This window comes from Xiphophorus hellerii, chromosome 19 (assembly GCF_003331165.1).
Source record: "Xiphophorus hellerii strain 12219 chromosome 19, Xiphophorus_hellerii-4.1, whole genome shotgun sequence".
Taxonomy (NCBI): Eukaryota; Metazoa; Chordata; class Actinopteri; order Cyprinodontiformes; family Poeciliidae; genus Xiphophorus; species Xiphophorus hellerii.
Genome location: NC_045690.1, coordinates 9,987,859 through 10,005,273, shown reverse-complemented (window position 1 = coordinate 10,005,273; position 17,415 = coordinate 9,987,859). Strand labels below are relative to the sequence as shown.

The 17,415-nt window shown below is 37.4% G+C and overlaps 1 protein-coding gene across 2 annotated transcripts in view; it reads right to left on the bottom strand.

Annotated features, from left to right (window-relative positions):
* Positions 1 to 17,415, bottom strand: part of arhgef10 (Rho guanine nucleotide exchange factor (GEF) 10) — a 49,274-nt gene that overhangs the window by 25,246 nt on the left and 6,613 nt on the right. Inside the window, exons 2-18 of one of the 2 annotated variants that reach the window (XM_032546447.1) lie at positions 16,757 to 16,866; positions 12,373 to 12,753; positions 10,142 to 10,483; positions 8,690 to 8,726; positions 8,441 to 8,529; positions 8,125 to 8,181; positions 7,585 to 7,772; positions 6,510 to 6,626; positions 5,547 to 5,658; positions 5,362 to 5,471; positions 5,198 to 5,275; positions 4,934 to 5,113; positions 4,346 to 4,462; positions 3,987 to 4,079; positions 3,454 to 3,624; positions 2,501 to 2,646; positions 2,055 to 2,239 (exon numbers count right to left, since the gene is read on the bottom strand). In XM_032546447.1, coding sequence (XP_032402338.1) covers positions 2,055 to 2,239; positions 2,501 to 2,646; positions 3,454 to 3,624; positions 3,987 to 4,079; positions 4,346 to 4,462; positions 4,934 to 5,113; positions 5,198 to 5,275; positions 5,362 to 5,471; positions 5,547 to 5,658; positions 6,510 to 6,626; positions 7,585 to 7,772; positions 8,125 to 8,181; positions 8,441 to 8,529; positions 8,690 to 8,726; positions 10,142 to 10,483; positions 12,373 to 12,753; positions 16,757 to 16,793 — 2,440 coding nt within the window. In that variant the 5' untranslated portion in view covers positions 16,794 to 16,866. The remainder of the gene's footprint in view (positions 1 to 2,054; positions 2,240 to 2,500; positions 2,647 to 3,453; positions 3,625 to 3,986; positions 4,080 to 4,345; positions 4,463 to 4,933; positions 5,114 to 5,197; positions 5,276 to 5,361; positions 5,472 to 5,546; positions 5,659 to 6,509; positions 6,627 to 7,584; positions 7,773 to 8,124; positions 8,182 to 8,440; positions 8,530 to 8,689; positions 8,727 to 10,141; positions 10,484 to 12,372; positions 12,754 to 16,756; positions 16,867 to 17,415) is intronic. The other variant, XM_032546448.1, reaches the window with a different exon arrangement.

Below are 17,415 nucleotides of genomic sequence, written 5' to 3'. Positions count from 1 at the left end.
AAGTAACAAACTTCCAAAAAGCAAACTGTCTACAAATACCACAGTGGGTGTGAGAGCAGCAGGAAACTGTGACTTTAAATGACCAGTTTTAGATGGTGCCAGTGCAGAAAGACATGACAACGAAATTACATCATATGTTGGAGAATATTTTCGCAGTGCTCAGGTGCCAGAGGTGACAGATGAGCAACTACTCTTTCTACTTATTCCTGGAAAAAAACACACACATTTGAAGTGCACCCCCCCACCCACACACACACTTAAAGATGGCTTTAAACCAAACAGACAGATTTACTGTACAGCACCAAGAACACATTTTATGACACAACCAGAAGCCTCAATGTGCTATTGTTGTTTTTTGGGGCACATTACCACAAACTAGTGCATAAAAGGAAAATGACAAATGGTTTTCAAAGTATTTTTTAATAAAACCCATATGTTTTGAAGTTCCTTTTAGAGTCACCTTTCACTGCAGTTATATCTGTTAAGTCTTTTAAAGGTACATTGCTACCAGTGTAGAGTCACACACGACTGAAATGCAACTGAACTATTTTAACAATTATTCAAAATACCTTAAATGCAGTCAGACTGGATGAAGAGCATCTGTGAACAATTTAACTGATCAGCCTCCCTGTCACTGCCAATTAAAAAAAAAAAAACATCTCCACAGGCTAATGGTGCCACCATAACATTACACAAAGAGGAATATTTGTAAAGGGTTAAATGCTATCTCAGCTTCCTGCCACAAATGTTTAGCAGGACAGTACCTTCATCCATGTATTAGAAGGTTCCCAAATATCCCAGAAATTTCTGTGGCAAATTGCAAACACTTCTTATGACTTTCTTGCTGCCATTTTTCAAAGCAGAGATATTTGTGGAGTGCATAACTATTAGCTGTTGAGATTATCTGATTAAATACTCTGGCTGGCCACTTGGACAACATTTTCCTACTTTGTTTGCAGTTGTGTAGTTGCTCTTTCTACTGTCAGATGATTAACTGAACACAGTTCTGTGAGATTCTATAAGCTCGCTTTATTATTTTATTTCCAAATCTGCTTTAATCTTCTTCCCAACATTCACCCTGACCTGTTCGCTGTGTTCTGTGGTCTTCATGATGCTGTTTGTTCACTAATGTTTTTGAGAAGAAAACCTTTTTATGCTGATATTAAATACCACGAAGAATGACTGGATTTATTAATTAGGTGAATTCTGAAGGCGATTAGTTGGAATAGATTTCATTTAGGGTTATTAGAATAAAATGGGGCTGAATAGAAATGCTTGGCATACATTTGAAAATCATAGTTAATAAAACAGATGAATTTGTACTCCCATGGTCAATAACATTGGAGAGTTTTAATAGAAAATAAACATCACATATGGCAGAAAAGACTGAATGCTAGGTAACTGTACAAGAGAAACTCTTTAAAGTTGGAACGTGGGTGTACTGAAAAAGGCAGTGTATAATTTAAAGGTAGCAATTCTAGCCTGGTACCACAGTAAAAGTGTGCATCTTTGACCTCTGCTAGACAGACCATGCATAACTATTTATCAAAGCATTTAGCAACTTAGCAATACCACAGAGAATATCAAGAATAAAAACTACAGCACCAAAACCACAAATAATACACTCTTTATGCCTCTTTCCCTGATCTGGGTCTTTTAAAGTGGCTGAGCAGCTGTTTGCCATAGCGGAGGACTCAGTGGAAAGACTGAAATCACTGGACTCAGTAGCCAGCAGACCAAACGGCCAAAGAGAAGAGAGAGAGAAAAAAAAGCACACACGTAGAGTCTGAATTTAGCAAGGGTAAAAAAAAAAAAAGATTGGTGACAGTAGTGACCTTCACTCACAGCCAACTGACAGGAAATGGGCTGAGAGAAAAAGGCAGCAGACATACAGGAAAGGTCTCATACCTTAAAGATAACTTGTTCTGCATAGAACGTAAAAGAAAAAATCTTTGCATATCTTAATAAATGAAACTAGGTATTATCAGAAAATAGAAGGAAAGTAATTGGAAGACTAATGGTCAAAACAAGTTAAAAAGAACACTGTTTCATACTTGGCTTAGCGTTGATCACCACCTTCTCCCCAGAGTGAGGAGCAGGGTATCGGCTATTATCGACCATTTCCTCACTGGATCCAAACTCCAGCACTTCTACAAAGTTTAAAGGTACACTCCACTTCAGGAGAAACTTCTGGTCAAGTGGAGCATTTCCACAGCCACTCCCACTGCCATCCTGGCAACTGTTGAGATCAAAAGGAAAGGCAGATGTCATAAGTGGGGGAAAAAAGAAACATGTACAGGAAGGAAAGAAAACTCCCCTCCAGTACTGTGAGAAAGTGACATCAACATGCAAGAAAATATGGAGAGAAAATTAAGCTGAAAATTTTAATTTGAAACTCATAGTTAAACGTATACAACAGGGAGAACACATGCTCCACTATTCAAAGGTTACAAACAGTATTAAATCACATTTGTTTTGAAAGGGTTAAGATTTCCCTTACCGGATATTGGGCGTGGCACACATCAGGACATCATTTAGCAGGAAGAGACGTCGCTCTTTCGTTTTGATGATTTCACCACGCTCATTGTAAACAGTCTCCACCATGTCGTCTGAGCGAATCAGGTAGCGGCTACCGTTACTCAGAAGCTAAAGAGTGATGATAAACATGATAAAAGTCCTTAATTTCATAGTGAATGAATTTGAACCTTGTTTTCCACATGTTTCTTGTGACTCCACTGTGAAAGTGCTCATTATGGATGACAGTATATAAAAACTATGATTCAGAGTAATTAAAGCCTGTAAGGAGTAAAAGTCAACAGGCCCACGCTCGACGTCCTGTAAACATGAGTTAGCACAGAAGTCAGAGTATTTGGAACAGACAGACAAATAATGACAATAAGGGGATTGTTTGGATTATATGCACATGTCTGACACATGTGCATAGAAGTATGTGCACATGTGTGCACATATATGCACTGATAAGATCCTAAGGCAAAACATTAAAGAATCACCACGGAAATCTGCAGGTTGATCGGCATTGATGGAAATGGAAAAAATCATAACTTTTTTTCAGCCAGTGAATGCATCATACTAAATGCTACCAGGTTGCAGTGACAACACCACTCTGATGTGGATGCTGTCACCAAGGAAAGAACACCCACAACTGGTCATTATAATTATCAGTGGCAAGTTTAGAAAGAAAAAAAATCAGAAGAAGTAAAATGAGGGGAAATTATATTTAAAAGGAGAGTCTGTGTGATATGATCAGACATCTATGAGGGTCACACTGCAAGAGAGAACAAGTAGATACCTCGAAGGCTAAACAAAGTCTACACAAGGATTCATTTAAACTGTCTGTTCTAGATGACAGAGAAAAATATGGTAACAATGTTTTCTGAACCATTTGAAGTTTGACTTAAGCACAGCCCTTCACCAAAGCCTACAAATACAGACCTTATTAAGGTAGCGTTCATTCATGGCCTTTGCAATGTGACGGATTTCGCAGCGCTGGTCAGCTTCCCTCTTTTTTTCATTGAGCTTCTCAGCCAAGGTCTCTAGCTCAGTCAGGGCCATCTGCAGGGGGAGACGGTCTGCATGACCCACCGGTGTGTTCTTCAGCATGTCCTGATGAGGATGAGAGGAATAGAGCATTAACACTGGAGATCAATAGGCTCTGGTAAACAATTATTAGTTTTTCAGCTTCATGTGGATATTTTCAATGTCATATAATGTCATTATTTTGCTGGTACTCACCTTAACTTTTACAATTGAAAGCAAAACTATGCCTTTAATTTTGTGAAAAGACACAGATAAAAAAAATAAACCTAGGGCATAGGAGAGGAAAGTTGAAAGAAAAGGAAAACCATATCCACAGAGAGCAATTCCCTCTGTGAGAATCAAAAAAAAAAAACCACGGGCATTCATTAGAAAGTTTTCCACTCCCTCTGCTGGTGAGAGTTTGCATAACCAGTTGTTCTGCTTATTACCTGAAGAAGCAAAATGAACTGTGGGAATCTCTGAATGGGCTTCATCATCAGGCCATAAAGAGTCATGCGGTCACTACTGGATTCTTGACGATGCTGTACATAAGCACAACTGTTATTATAATGCAGATAAGAATACTACATATAAGTGTGCATAAAATAACTGGAACAACTTTGTTTTATACTGTGCAAGTTAAAGAGAATATTTGCAATAAGCTTTGATGCAGATGGAACAAGTCAAATAAACTGTAAAGGTTTTCAATCAAAACACAACACATGGAAAAAAAAGAAAAAAATACAAGACATCATCATCCCTAATATGAGCACCACTGTCACTCGAGATTAATATCAGGCTTTCAAACCTTGAGGAACTCCAGGAAGCCCGGTTTAGAGGCACACGTCTTCCTTACAACTGCCATCGCTGTGCTGAAGTTGTTAACATACTCGCTGTAGGCATCCAGCACCATGGATTTAGAAAACTGTATGGGAACAAAAATTTAATATGAATGTATATAAATTAAGTATTAACTTGCAGTTTCAGAAAGATGCCGATTGGGCAATCAAATAAGAAACTGAGAATATGTATGTAAAGTTAAGTTGTGTTTTACTCTAAAATGAATTTAATATTTTACACTTGTTTCCAAAAATTGATCTCCTCGTGTTTATATTAAACATTTCTTATTGCCCAGTTACCAAAATCACAGGTATATTGGTATATTTCCCCATCTTTCCATGTCTACATTTAAAGATTTTTTATGAAAATACCTGCAAAAGCACCTGAGTGACTGAAGTTTTTCATTCATGACACAATTTGAAATGCTTTTTAGTTTAGATTTATTTTAAAAAGAAGAGCTTAAAGTGTAAAAATCTTCATAGAAAAACAAAGGTTACCTCGACTGATTTGTCATTTGTGTTTATGATAAATGTTTAATATGCAGATTAATTCTTACCGATGCCACAAAAACATCCCCGATCATCTCCAGGCTGTCCCACTCGGACACACGGCTTGCCAGTGCAATCTGGAACAGGAAGTGGCATTGCAGGATCTCCCGCACACGATAAAAGATGATCTTCAGTTTCCTGTCACTGAGCAGCCTGGGCTCAATCTGGGAAAGGGGTTTCTCGTATTGCTGAAAAAATATGTACATACATAACTTGTAATAACCACCATTTCAAAATGAAGGCACCACATTAGTCCAGCTGTACTTACACACCTCTAAAATCCTTTTGAGAGCATCGAGATAGTTCTTCTCACTATCTAATATAGAGCCCAATATACATCGCCGCACAAGCTGCAGATAGCAAAAACAAAAGCACTAGTTTTTAAACACGGTTTTCTACTTTTACATCTTCAAAGACTCCTATGGAAAGTCCTTACCTGTTGCTGCGTGAGACCCTCTGGAGCTGGTGGAAGCACAGGCTCAACGTTGAAGCAGTCCACCTCGATGAAGACCTCAGACTCATCCTCAAAGCAAGTTAACTTTCTCTCTAAAACATTAAAACAAGAACTAATTTTATTAACAAGATGTTAGAGCTGTGTGGTTCTGCAAAGTAACCACATACCTTGACAGAATGACTTTGTTTTGATGAAAGAACGTCCCCTCTTCACTGCAGCTTTAGTTTTCTCAAGCCCATCTTTCGTCCCTTCCTTAGCTGCCTTCACCAGCTTTTGCATCTTGGATGACAGGAAAATGCTATAACTTAGATCTCAACATTAAATCTCACTTGGTTTTTTGAACCTTTGGAGCTCTGTCTAAGGTGATGTTTAGTTCACTTTATTTAAACCTAAAGCTATAATGCGGCTGAGCTACAATGGAAGAGAGTTAGAGTACAGATCAAGATATACGGGACAACAGGATCAAAGAATGGCAGCAACTGAGACTTCAGCAAAAAATAAAATCTGGATTTTATTACAAAGTAACAAATGTAAGATGTGAGAGTTTGACTGCAGTAAACTTGTTCTGCAGTAACTCTTTCCATGATTTACTGTGCTTTCTGAAGTATTCATACCTCTTATACATTTTTACATTTTGTCACTTTACAATTCCAAGCTCTAGTGTATTTGACTAGAATTTTGTGTGATAGGGTAGAAAAATACAACATGTTTGTGAATTGTGAGGGAAAAAATACAAGGTTCCTCACATTTTTGTGAGTTGGTAATGAAAATCCTTTAGTACTTTTGGAAGGCACTGTACGTGAAGGTCTCAGCTGGATAAGACACTAAATAAGAGTTGGTGTTGCTGGTGTCTCAGTTCACTGTAAATTAAACTCATCTATGTTAGAAAACAGTCTATCCTAACCTTTATAACCTCTTGTGCAAAAAGAAATCGCAAGACATATCAATGAAGCAGGCGGTGAAGTAAAATGACTGGATGCTCACCCTTCACCAGTACCACCACCAAAAATATTAAACACCAAACCAGGATGAAGGTACTAGGTCAGTGGGGTTAGCCAGACTGAGAGTCAAAGGGGTTGGGACTAGTGTTTTTTAATCTAGCACAGACACATGAGGTGAGCCTAGTTTACCTTCAGCTCGTGTTTCTGTTTTAACTGCTGCAGCTCTACAGTTCCCACTGTACTTGCCATTAGCTCTTTCATCTTTTTCTCATAGTGTTCTTTCAAGCGTGTCAGATCTTGAGAGAGCTAAACAAAAGCAAAGCAAGGATTACTGGTCATGGTTTTAGAATTGGGTTGCAGCTCACGGTGTCAGGAAACTTAAGTGTTCGGTCTCTTTATTTGCTTTAATTTTCTCCATAAATACTGATTTGTTTAAATGTATCACCAAAAATGGGATAAAATAAAATATATATATATATATATATATATTCCAGTACGCCGCTTGTGAGAAGGGCACTTTTTGTTTTGTCCTGATTTCATTAAACTTCAGTTTACATTTATAGATTAGAATAAAATAAAACCAAAATTTCAATCTAGAATACAACTTGTTCTAATAACTGGGCTTCAGCGATTTATTTCTGAGGCATCATGCATTCTTCTCCTCTCTCTCCCCCATGATGTTTTTACGATAAGTTAACCTTGAATAAAAATGAGAGGTTCATGACGTTTACACAAAATCTTAAACCCAAAATGTAAAAAACTAGATTCCTACAAAAAAATATGTAAAAATTCAATATCTTCCTAGACTCAACTTTCGTTTTGTAATGAATTTTTTTTTTTTTTTTTAAACACAGAAAATCAACAACTAGAAAGATTTTCCAAATGGTCAGATTTGTCTTTTTCCAGCAGGCCAGCAGGATGCAGCAACAGGTATGAGTGAAGCAGTGTGGCCCTACTCTATGCTCCATACAGCTCCAGAAATCTTCAGTCAATCTCTTGGGTAAGTGAAAATTAATAGATAAGATTAAGGGAACCCCCTGGATAGGACTCCATTTTCCAGAGTGAAGAATAATCAATTTCATTAACCCATTAATGAATCTATTTCTGCATGTAAATGATTACATATGACAACCTTTTCCACATCTAATGAAAATGTGCCTACTAAACCTTCATGTAAAAGACATATAACCTGTAAAAACAGACACAGGTCTCAGTTACAGGCAGGAAGCAATAGTGGAAATGAAAAGGTGATTGTTACACTCACATGCATTTTCCTTTGTGGTGGCTTTCCTCTCATGAATGCGTGGGGCAGGCCATTCTCAGGACGACCCTCCCCGTCGCTCGCCTCGTCATAGCTTTCAAACTCACTCGAGCTCCAGCCGTTATCGAGGGAGCTGCTGCAGCCGCCCTCCTCGCCAAGCTCCACATCATCATAGATCATCTCATCTGGATCTGTGTGGAGAACAAAAACAGGACAAAAATGCTTGAGGAAATTCTGTAACTTCACTTTCTGTTCAGCACATTCCAAACCATAGTTCATTGGGCTTTTGATTCAAAAAACAGGTCACATTAATCAACCTTAAATTCAACACGCTGCATATTGAAACTAAAACACAAAAAGTGCCAATTCTACTTCGATATATAAAAACTTGTGAATGCTATTGTTTCACATTGAACAGCAATAAAAGAAAAATCACATTTTTAAGAAATCACAGCAAGCTACGAAAATGAAAGAAGCCGTACTGCCTGCTGCAAAGTTAAAGAGAGGAAGCTTCATGCTGAACTTGAAAAAGAAAGTTCGAACCTGTGTTAGAGTCTGAATTTTCTCTGGGGACATCATCGTAGATCACCTCATCTGGATCTGAAGCACATTTCAAAACATAAGAATAAACATTTGGCACAAAAAGACAGCTGGAGTACTTGGGCCACCTTTGGGTAATAATGTAAAAAAGATCTAAAAGAAAGGCGCACAGAAGGGACCACTTCCTCAAATAAAAAGGGAAGGAAGTCTCAGTTGTGTCAAATGGAAAAAAGAAAGGATTTTCTGAAGGCAGCTATTGTGTAATAACACAGCAAACAACAATTGAATTAGCATTTTGTCGAGCATTTATCTTACTTACTTTCCATCCAAGCAGTGTTTGCAGGATCTGACGCCCATTTAGCCAAAGCATCTTCCTCTGCAATAGCTGGATACTCTTCACTGAAAACACTTAAAAAATATGTGCGCATATACTCTTTTTAATATTTGTTTTTCAGGTAAGTGATCAAATCGCAGAATTTATTTTCAAAAAGCAACTACACAATGACTATCTTAAATAAATCTGAAAGATATCTACACGCATGAGATGGTTATGTGTTCAGGGGCTCACCTGTCAGCAGAGGTGTTGCTGGTCCCAACTACTGTCACTGAAAAAGGAAAGACAAAAGTGTTACACAATAAAATAACAAAGAACATTTTACTACCAGCTGCAAATTGCTAAACAGAAAAACTAAGAGCATGACTTAAGAACAACACAAGAGTTCATGTTAAAAAAAAAACAACTAACAAAAATCAACAAAAACTTTTTAACAGACTGTTCTGTATAGGCTGTAGATCAGGTAATTAGCATGAAATTAGCCCTTCAATGGACAGATACATATAAATACATTTGAAAATTATTTGTATACATACAGGATACAGACGTTTAATGCCTTATTAGTTGTTGCATGTTGTTTAAATGTAATGACTATTTTTTCACAAAATCAATATTCATTCAATATTGAATATTGATTTAATAGTATTTTGAACAGCATTTTACAAAATCAAATCCTTTCATATGATTATGTATATGAAAAATAACTCTTGCCACACAATGTGTGTCTTTGTCAATGAACTCTGTCATTTTGGACTTTATTTAAATTCATCAGCTTGTTGTTGCGCTCACAAGGTCACATGGCCTCAGTATTTGCCATCATTGATACATCAGTATTTGCTCCATCCCCCCATTAAGGTATCCAATGATGTAAAGTGTAGGTAGTTCACAACCCTTTTATCTACAACAAAGATACTGGCTCTCAATCCCGAAAAAGGCAAATATAATTTTGCAATGCACTGTAACCAGTGAAACCACACATTCGGTCACAAGTATGAATGCTTCTTCCACATGTAATACTAAAGATTTAAACAAACTCAACAGTGGTTTGCTTTATCTAATCAGAACAGGTTTAAAACACATTATCTGCCACCAGGTGTCACTAACTGCTCCCCACATACCATGATTTTGACTTTAATGTTGTAAAACTGATACTTAATTTCACTTAAACATAATCTTGATTTATTTATTATATTTTTAAAAAGTCCCAACACCATCATAATGCAGACATGTTTGTTGTGGCCAGAAAAAAAGCATACTTGTTAAAAAATTTTAGGATCAGATACATTGAGATTATTTACTAGAATAAAACTGAGTATTTCAACCCACTCTGAGGTTGAGAAGATAATAATGGTGCTTTAGGCTTCTGAGCATGCTTGGACTGCAAGATTTTAGGGAAACCGGAAAATCCTCACAGCCAGCACAGATCTGTGGGGAGGTCTAAATTTAGCCTCTCACTTCCTTGCGGCAAGGTTTTAGGAAAAACAAGAATGAAAAAAAAGTCAGTAGCTGGAAGCAACTGAGACAGTGTTGTGTGCTGAAACCCAGACACTGCAAGTGTCTGAATTCAAAAAGCTGAATGGTCTGCTTTTGTGGATACCTCCAGAATAGCTTAACATTTTATTATCTTTTCTTTTCTTATCGAGAGAAGCAGTTTGAAACATTCCCTAGTTAGAATCTCTACTTTACCATCTTCATCCACGGAGAGATGTCGAATGATGACGGGTGTGGTGTAGGCAGGTGTGATGAGCGGTACACCAGAGGGGGTTGCATAGCCACATGGCACAGGCACAGAGTATCCTGAAGTAATGCTGGATGAGCTGGTGTGGATATCCTGGCCCTCTTCCTCTCGTACATTCGACTCCCTTGGTGAGGAAGTGGAAGAGGAGGGTCCGTGTTGCTGCTCTTGCTGCAGCTGAATGGGAGTGATATCAATCACAGAGTAAGGGTTGACTTTACTCTGAGAGGAAGTCCTGGGCAAACCCTGTGGAGGGTGTGGGTCATTCAGACATGCACTCTCCATGTCAGTGTCTGCAGAGAGACAAGGGATACAGCTTTACCATTCAATCAAAGCAGCACCATGACAAGAAAATCAGACAGAGACACAGGAAGACACATCAAAATATAAGGTTACTAAGTTTCCTTATATTTCTAATGTTTCTGAACACAATATTTTGTCCTTGGATTTCATCAGAGGTTTTCCTTTGCTATTTTCTTATGATGATGACTCCATGTCACAGCTACAATTTCTTCACACAGTCTGCTAGATTTCAAAGGCAAAATGTTTGTTCACCTAAACAATCAGCTTAAGCCTTGTTCTGTGGGGGGACAAAAAAGACGGAACTACTTTCATGAGGTTATCAGCAGATTAAGATGCCTTCCCTATAAGATTAAATTATAAACCCTTTATAAATGGCTGCTTGTGCTTTTTCCTCCATGTTCTACTTTTTTTTTCCACTTCCTTCCTCATACAGTCCAAAGGCTTTTGATTGAGAACATGACAAATATATTTTGCATTTTAACTACAGCCTGAAGAACTCATAGCTTCCCTTGATCTTTCAGCAATCATATGCATCATATGTAGGCATGAATGCATCTGTAACTCTCCAGATGGGAGTTAGAGGAGTGGTTTGTTCAGTTAGGTGAGATCATTTTTGTCTTAACAGTCACAGTGACAAAACAGTTACAATAAATTTCTTGCAGCACTTCCAGCCAAACGTGGGCGTGATGAAGACATAGCCTTAGCTTGAGGTCAGTATGGCCACCCCTTCAGATGCTCTGATGACCTGGAGGTGCCATCATGCTGCAAACTCCTCCATGCTGCACCCAAGACCCACATATGCTGATAACATGATAATGAAGCAACAGCATCTCAGGACAGAACTTTTGAGCATCTTGAAGACAGTCCACAAACTTTCATGCTCCATCAGTGCCAATCCATGTTCTGCCTGATTTTTGATCCTGAAGCTCAACATTAGTCTGGTGGAAAGGAAACCTTAGAAATGTAATTTATCCATCATAAGTTGTAATGAAGATTCAACCATACAATAAATAGTTTTATCCAATAAATTAGAATATTTTTAAAAGCTTAAGTCAAGCTACTCAGCGAAACATTACATAGATTACACACAGACTGGTATTTTCAAGCTGTTCCAGGTATGATGATTTTCTGCTTACAGAAAATAGAAAACATAATATTAACTATAAAATTAGTTCATCAATCAATTAAAAAAAACATGTTTACATAGAAATCTAAACATGTTTTTAACATTTGCTTAAAAGGTTGTTATTTTCTGAAGTTGCTTTTCATTTGACAAACGAGTCTCATAAAAAAACATATTCTAATGTATTTAATAGGAATGCATGTCATACAAATACAATTTCATATTTAGAGTCTATTATGGTCATTTTGTATACCCTGTTTAGAAGGAAAAAGCTTATGAGGAGATATAGAGGGAGCTATTATCAGTATAAACTAACTAATGATTTATCTTAAAAACATCAAAAAACAAATTATGTGGGTGTGCTTCGATCCTTTCACACAAACAACCCAGAACATAGCACAGTGAGGATATTTCTGGATGCATCAGAATGCATTGATGAAAATAGGCTGTAATGATTTTTAGTGATATACCATGAGAGAGATGGACAGCCTTTCTTTAAGTCCTAACTTTAGAAAGAGCTGTAGGGCTGGAGACTGTAAACAGAGAATACCAAAAGAATTTGGGGAATTTAAGACCACTGCCAAGGGAAAAAAAAAAAGAAGAAAAAAAAAACTGTACTTAAAGTGCCATTTACAACCAACGGTTTTCAGAGTACAAATATGGTAAAGACAGACACTCAAAAGACAGAAGGTTAAACTCAAAGTAGATACCCCCACTATAAAGAAAAGTGAAATGTAAACACTCTGGGTTACAAACCTGTGCTTCTGGGATCTGTCTGTATGCCATAACCAAAAGGAGGAGGTGGAGACGGTAGTGGTGGTAAATCCTCTTCCCTGTCATTAGTTCCCTCAGCAACAGATGTCTCTTCAGTTTCTGTTGTTTCTCTGCCTGCGGAGGAGGGTTTGCTTATGGCAACTGCAGCGTCTTCTGATGTTGGTGCCGAGTTGGAGAACTGCGGTGGAGGGCCCAAGATGCTGTAAGAGCCCTCAGGATGACTGGTCACAGAGTTTGCCTGGCTGGGATCCTCACTGGGGAGGCAAGGAGGCGCTGGAGGCGCCTCAGGGATGTCATCGCCACTGTCAAAGTCGAAAGGTTCTCCTTCATCTTCATCATCAAATGGGACATTGTCTGCTAACACTGTATGCAGGAGAGCAGTATATTTAAATGGAGAGAGAAAATAAAGGTATGTTCTGCCCATTTCTTCAGTCATCTATTTCAATAAATTTCTGCATTTCCGAAACCTATCCAAAAAACTAAATACTGATATGACAACACCATGAGAAAGTAAAAACATATATAGGACCCTTCATTTTTAGGTTGTGTGGGCTTGTGTCCAAGGCAGACCTTTGATTAAAGAGATAGTTCAGGATTTTTATAGTGAATTTCTGTTGGAAGGTTATAAAAAGTGAATATCTTAACCAGGTATTTTCAATTAGTACAAAAACAAAAGCCCTGGAATCTTATTCTATTGCTAATACAAAAATATTCCATTTACACAGCTGTAACCATCAGCTGTATTAACGGCCGCTTAATGCAACGTGAACAAGCTGAACTTATCTGGATTTTATTGGAAACTGAAAATGTTTTCCTTTGAGTTTGAAAAGCATCAGCTACTTTTTCTTATTATATCGAGTGTATGCTAAAACAACAAAATTCAGTTACTACAGCCCTCAAAAAGTACTGGCTTAGCAGGAGACAGGAAGGAAACATGAAATATCATTCTAGTTTCCACTCCACATTTGGGCCAGACGTGAAAGAAAGCTGTTACTCCCCTTAGTAAGCTGTGCAGTCTGAGTTTGCACATTATTTCTTATGCAATAATAAACATGTGTGATGTTAGTAAAGCATTACACAGGCTGTAAACGGATGAGGAAAGCACAAGCTTGTCTTTAAACCAAACTCATCTGCTCACCTTTCATAAAATCAACATGAAATTGGTGTTGTGATAAAAAAAAAGTATCAGGAAACAAAAGATGAATGGAGTTTGTATTCAGAATGTTTAATCGTCTTATACATACCATTTTATCTAAAGAAACCCTTTTCTTTGTCTTGGTTACTTCAGATAATTTTGTCTTCCACTTTGCTGCTGACAGATACCACAGATTCCTGGGAGGATATTCATCATTCGAACAGCTTGACTGTATTAAGCTTCAGGCTACAGTCTTATCAAAACCCCATAGCCAATATCCTGACTGTGTCCCCAAAGTAAACAGAGCATTCCCAGTTCATGTGGTGTCATGTTCAGTGTAGTGTCACCTGAATGGGTGTGCTTAAATACCTTAGTTGGGAGCGTGTTAGACTGGCTTAATCCTGGGTTTTGGCATTTTAACTATGCTATGTTACTTCCTATGTAGGTAGCTAATCTATGGAGATTATAAATATTTAAAGGTGAAGGTTGCTCTCTATACAAAATTAATTGACATTTTCACTTTCATAGAGCCACCTGTTGTATCTTGCATCTGCAAGTGCAGTTATCTAATGAATCTTAACTGAAAATAAACCTCAAGCGGCAAAAAAAAACCACCGCAACTTTGAAGTTCCTGAAAGCAACCCCCAAAGCTCTAAATCACAAACACCACTCCCTCAGGCTCTGACAGGTAGCTGTTCTACCTCTCCATGTGTATGTGAGAAAATACTGTGACTAATGTTCCAGGTCAGCATTGCGACCCCATATCTACCTACTACAGTGCAATAAAGAGAAAAGGGACATGGTGGAAACCTGGAAACTGAGATGTTATCAGTTGTTTTCCAAATGTGTGAATAATGAGCTATGTGGATTGCAGTGATAAAGCACAGATAACTCTCCACTAGGCTGGAACGATGGGACAATGGGCTCAATATTGATGCTACCACTTCCAACAGTGTGCCTGATTTCCTTCTGGACATTCAGACCTCTAGAAGGACTAAGAAAAAAAAACTGTTTGGATTTAAAAGGTATATTGCTGATTATTTTAACATTTAAAACAAATGTTTTAAAACAAATTTAAAGACAAAAATCAAACCTTTCAGATACCTTCTACATTCAGCTGCCTTTGTGACAGGACAATGATTTTCTGATTTCAGGAAATCATTGACTAAATTGATTTTCATCCTGTGCATTAGGGAACAGCCTCTCTTCAGATACTAAGGCAGGCATGACCAATTAATGATTTTAAGCTAAATTAAAGATTCACTGCATAACATGTTGTAATTTTGAACAGTCAAAATTTTCCTTCATGAAAAAGCACAAGATCCTTTAGGCTTTGGGTGTTGGAGGTAGAAAAGCCTCTTGTTTGTGAAAGAGATGATTGATGGGTGACTGGATGGATGGAATGGCATGCAGCTTAATTATAGGTTATGCTGGATATTGATCTTGTAGTATTATGTACATACAAGAAACAGCACAAACATGCATTATGACTTGAGACGTTTTGGGGTTTTTCAAATTTCTTTTACATTTTTTTTCTTTGCTAAACAGAAATAACTGAACTATGCATGTAAATGCCTTGAAGAGGTTTCCATTGTCAATTCATACCAGCAGCATCAATTCTGTTCTCAGTACTTATCTCCACTGTGCTATATAATGATCTGTTGAAATGAGTCACAGGGTTACGACCCGTTCCTGCATCCCCCTGGCAACAAAGCAAGTGACTGGCCAGCTGGAGACGAAGCATTTTTCTGTTTCCATCCCCAGAGAATGTGTGTGTGCAAGAGAGAGAAAAAGACAGAGAGAGAGGGAGAGTGTGTGTGCATCTATGCTTGTGTGCTTCTGCAGCAGTATTCAGCCTTGTACTGACTGAGACACATTGTCTGGTATTCAGCACATTTTAGCCTCCTTATTCCTTTCGTACTTCTGCCCACACACTTCACAGCAATAGAGAGGAATCTGTTGTTTACTCATACTGTCCAGCTTCACCAACCCTCCAAAAAATAACTGTCAATGCCAGGATCTACAGCTGCTAGCCTACAACCGTACAGGACTAACACTATAATGTCTCTTAAAGAAACACAGTGTTTCATTTGCAATGGTCTCAAGGTATAGAATTTTAATCAGAATTCAACAATAAATGAAAAAAAAAAATTGGATTTGTTCAATGTTGTCTCAGTCCAAATACAATTAATTAAAAATAAGACAATTTTGTGCAGTTTTGAAAACTACATTGATTTAGCCTGAAAAAAAATAATTGTTGCTACTTCCTAGTATCATTCATTTCAACTGGAGATCATCTCTTAATTAGACTTGATTCAATTCATTTGTACTGGAACAAGTGTTAACTACATACCAAATATCAATCAATTTAAAATTTTGAGTCCAAATTAATCAGCAATGTATGTCCCAGCTGCAATTTTGGTTACAAAAAAAACAATAAAACAACGACAAGATTAAAGTGTATATATAAAAAAACATGCCTTTTAAAAATTTCAGAAAAATAATGAAGTTAGGCATTTTCCAAAGATGTTTGGTTGAGATTGCTCTTTTTGAGTAAATGCAGACATCCACACTGCTGAGTTATTATGTTATTTATTTAGCTTTTTGATATATTTTACAGGTTTTCATCAACTGGTTTCCTTAAACCAGTTTAGGTTTCAGGAAATCATTGATCAAATATTGCATTTTACTACCTAAAGATGTAAGATGTAAATGAGACAGATTTTGTAATAATATTTCTCCTGTTGTAAGGTATCAGCTAATTTTTACTCTAATATAAATGCTTTTGTTAAGCTTTTTCCGCAGTTCAGTTTAACAAATAAATATACATATCAACTAATATCCAGTAACTAAAACTACAAATTATGACATACTTTTATTTTCATGTGTACTGAGAATAATTCATTCAATGACTGACCGTCTCAGACTAAGAGCACCAACTGGAAACAGGTGACAGCATATGCATGTTTTTTTTTAACTGCACAGGGTAAAAAAGGAGGATAATTACTCACACTAAGAGTAAGAGCATTTTTAGCTAATGTGTAAATGCAAACTAATCTGCCTGTCAAGATGGTATTCAAAACATTTGCCCCATACAGCGACCTTGGCGTTATTAGCACTACGCTCTAACCAACTGAGCTAACCGGTCTTTGCTGCTGCCATTCCCCCGTCATGCTTCACAACCTGCCACATGTAGATGTTGTACGTGTGTGTGGGGTTTGTTGACTTTACTTTCAGGAGGTGGGGGAGGAAACTCATCTGCGTCCATGGTTGATTCTCTTCTCCTGGACAAGCTCCACAAACACCAGAAAGCTGGTCTTTAACTATGCCAGCAGACATTCCTAAACAAAAAGGTCAAATGTTACAGAAGGCAAAGCTCTGTGGCTGAGGAGAAATGAATTTGTCACAGGAAAAACTCATTAATTCTTTGATGATTGATTAGATAATAAAAAACAACAAATAAGAACCAGAACAGTGTAACATAACTCCCCAGGACAACTTTAAAACAAACTTGACTCCAAAATCTTTACAAAAAAAGAAAAAGAAAAAGTTAAACAATGAGTTCATCTCAACCACAAATTTGTAAATGCCAACAATACTCTCGTGCAAGAAAAGTTTTCTCTGCCGATGTACATCTCAAGGATAATTTCTGTTAATGTCTTTCTGATGGAACAGAAAAAAGACTGTGCTATTTCTTGATTTGTCCACATTCCTAATATGCCCACAAAGACATGACAAAATCATGATATCATATTATTGCATAAAGCAGCCATAGTTGTAGCTTGTATAGCCCATATTGTACCCCTACAAAATTCCTATAAAACAAGAAACAACACAGGTTCACATTCAGTCTATTTCTAAGATAAATCTACTTAAGAGTATGTGGGACA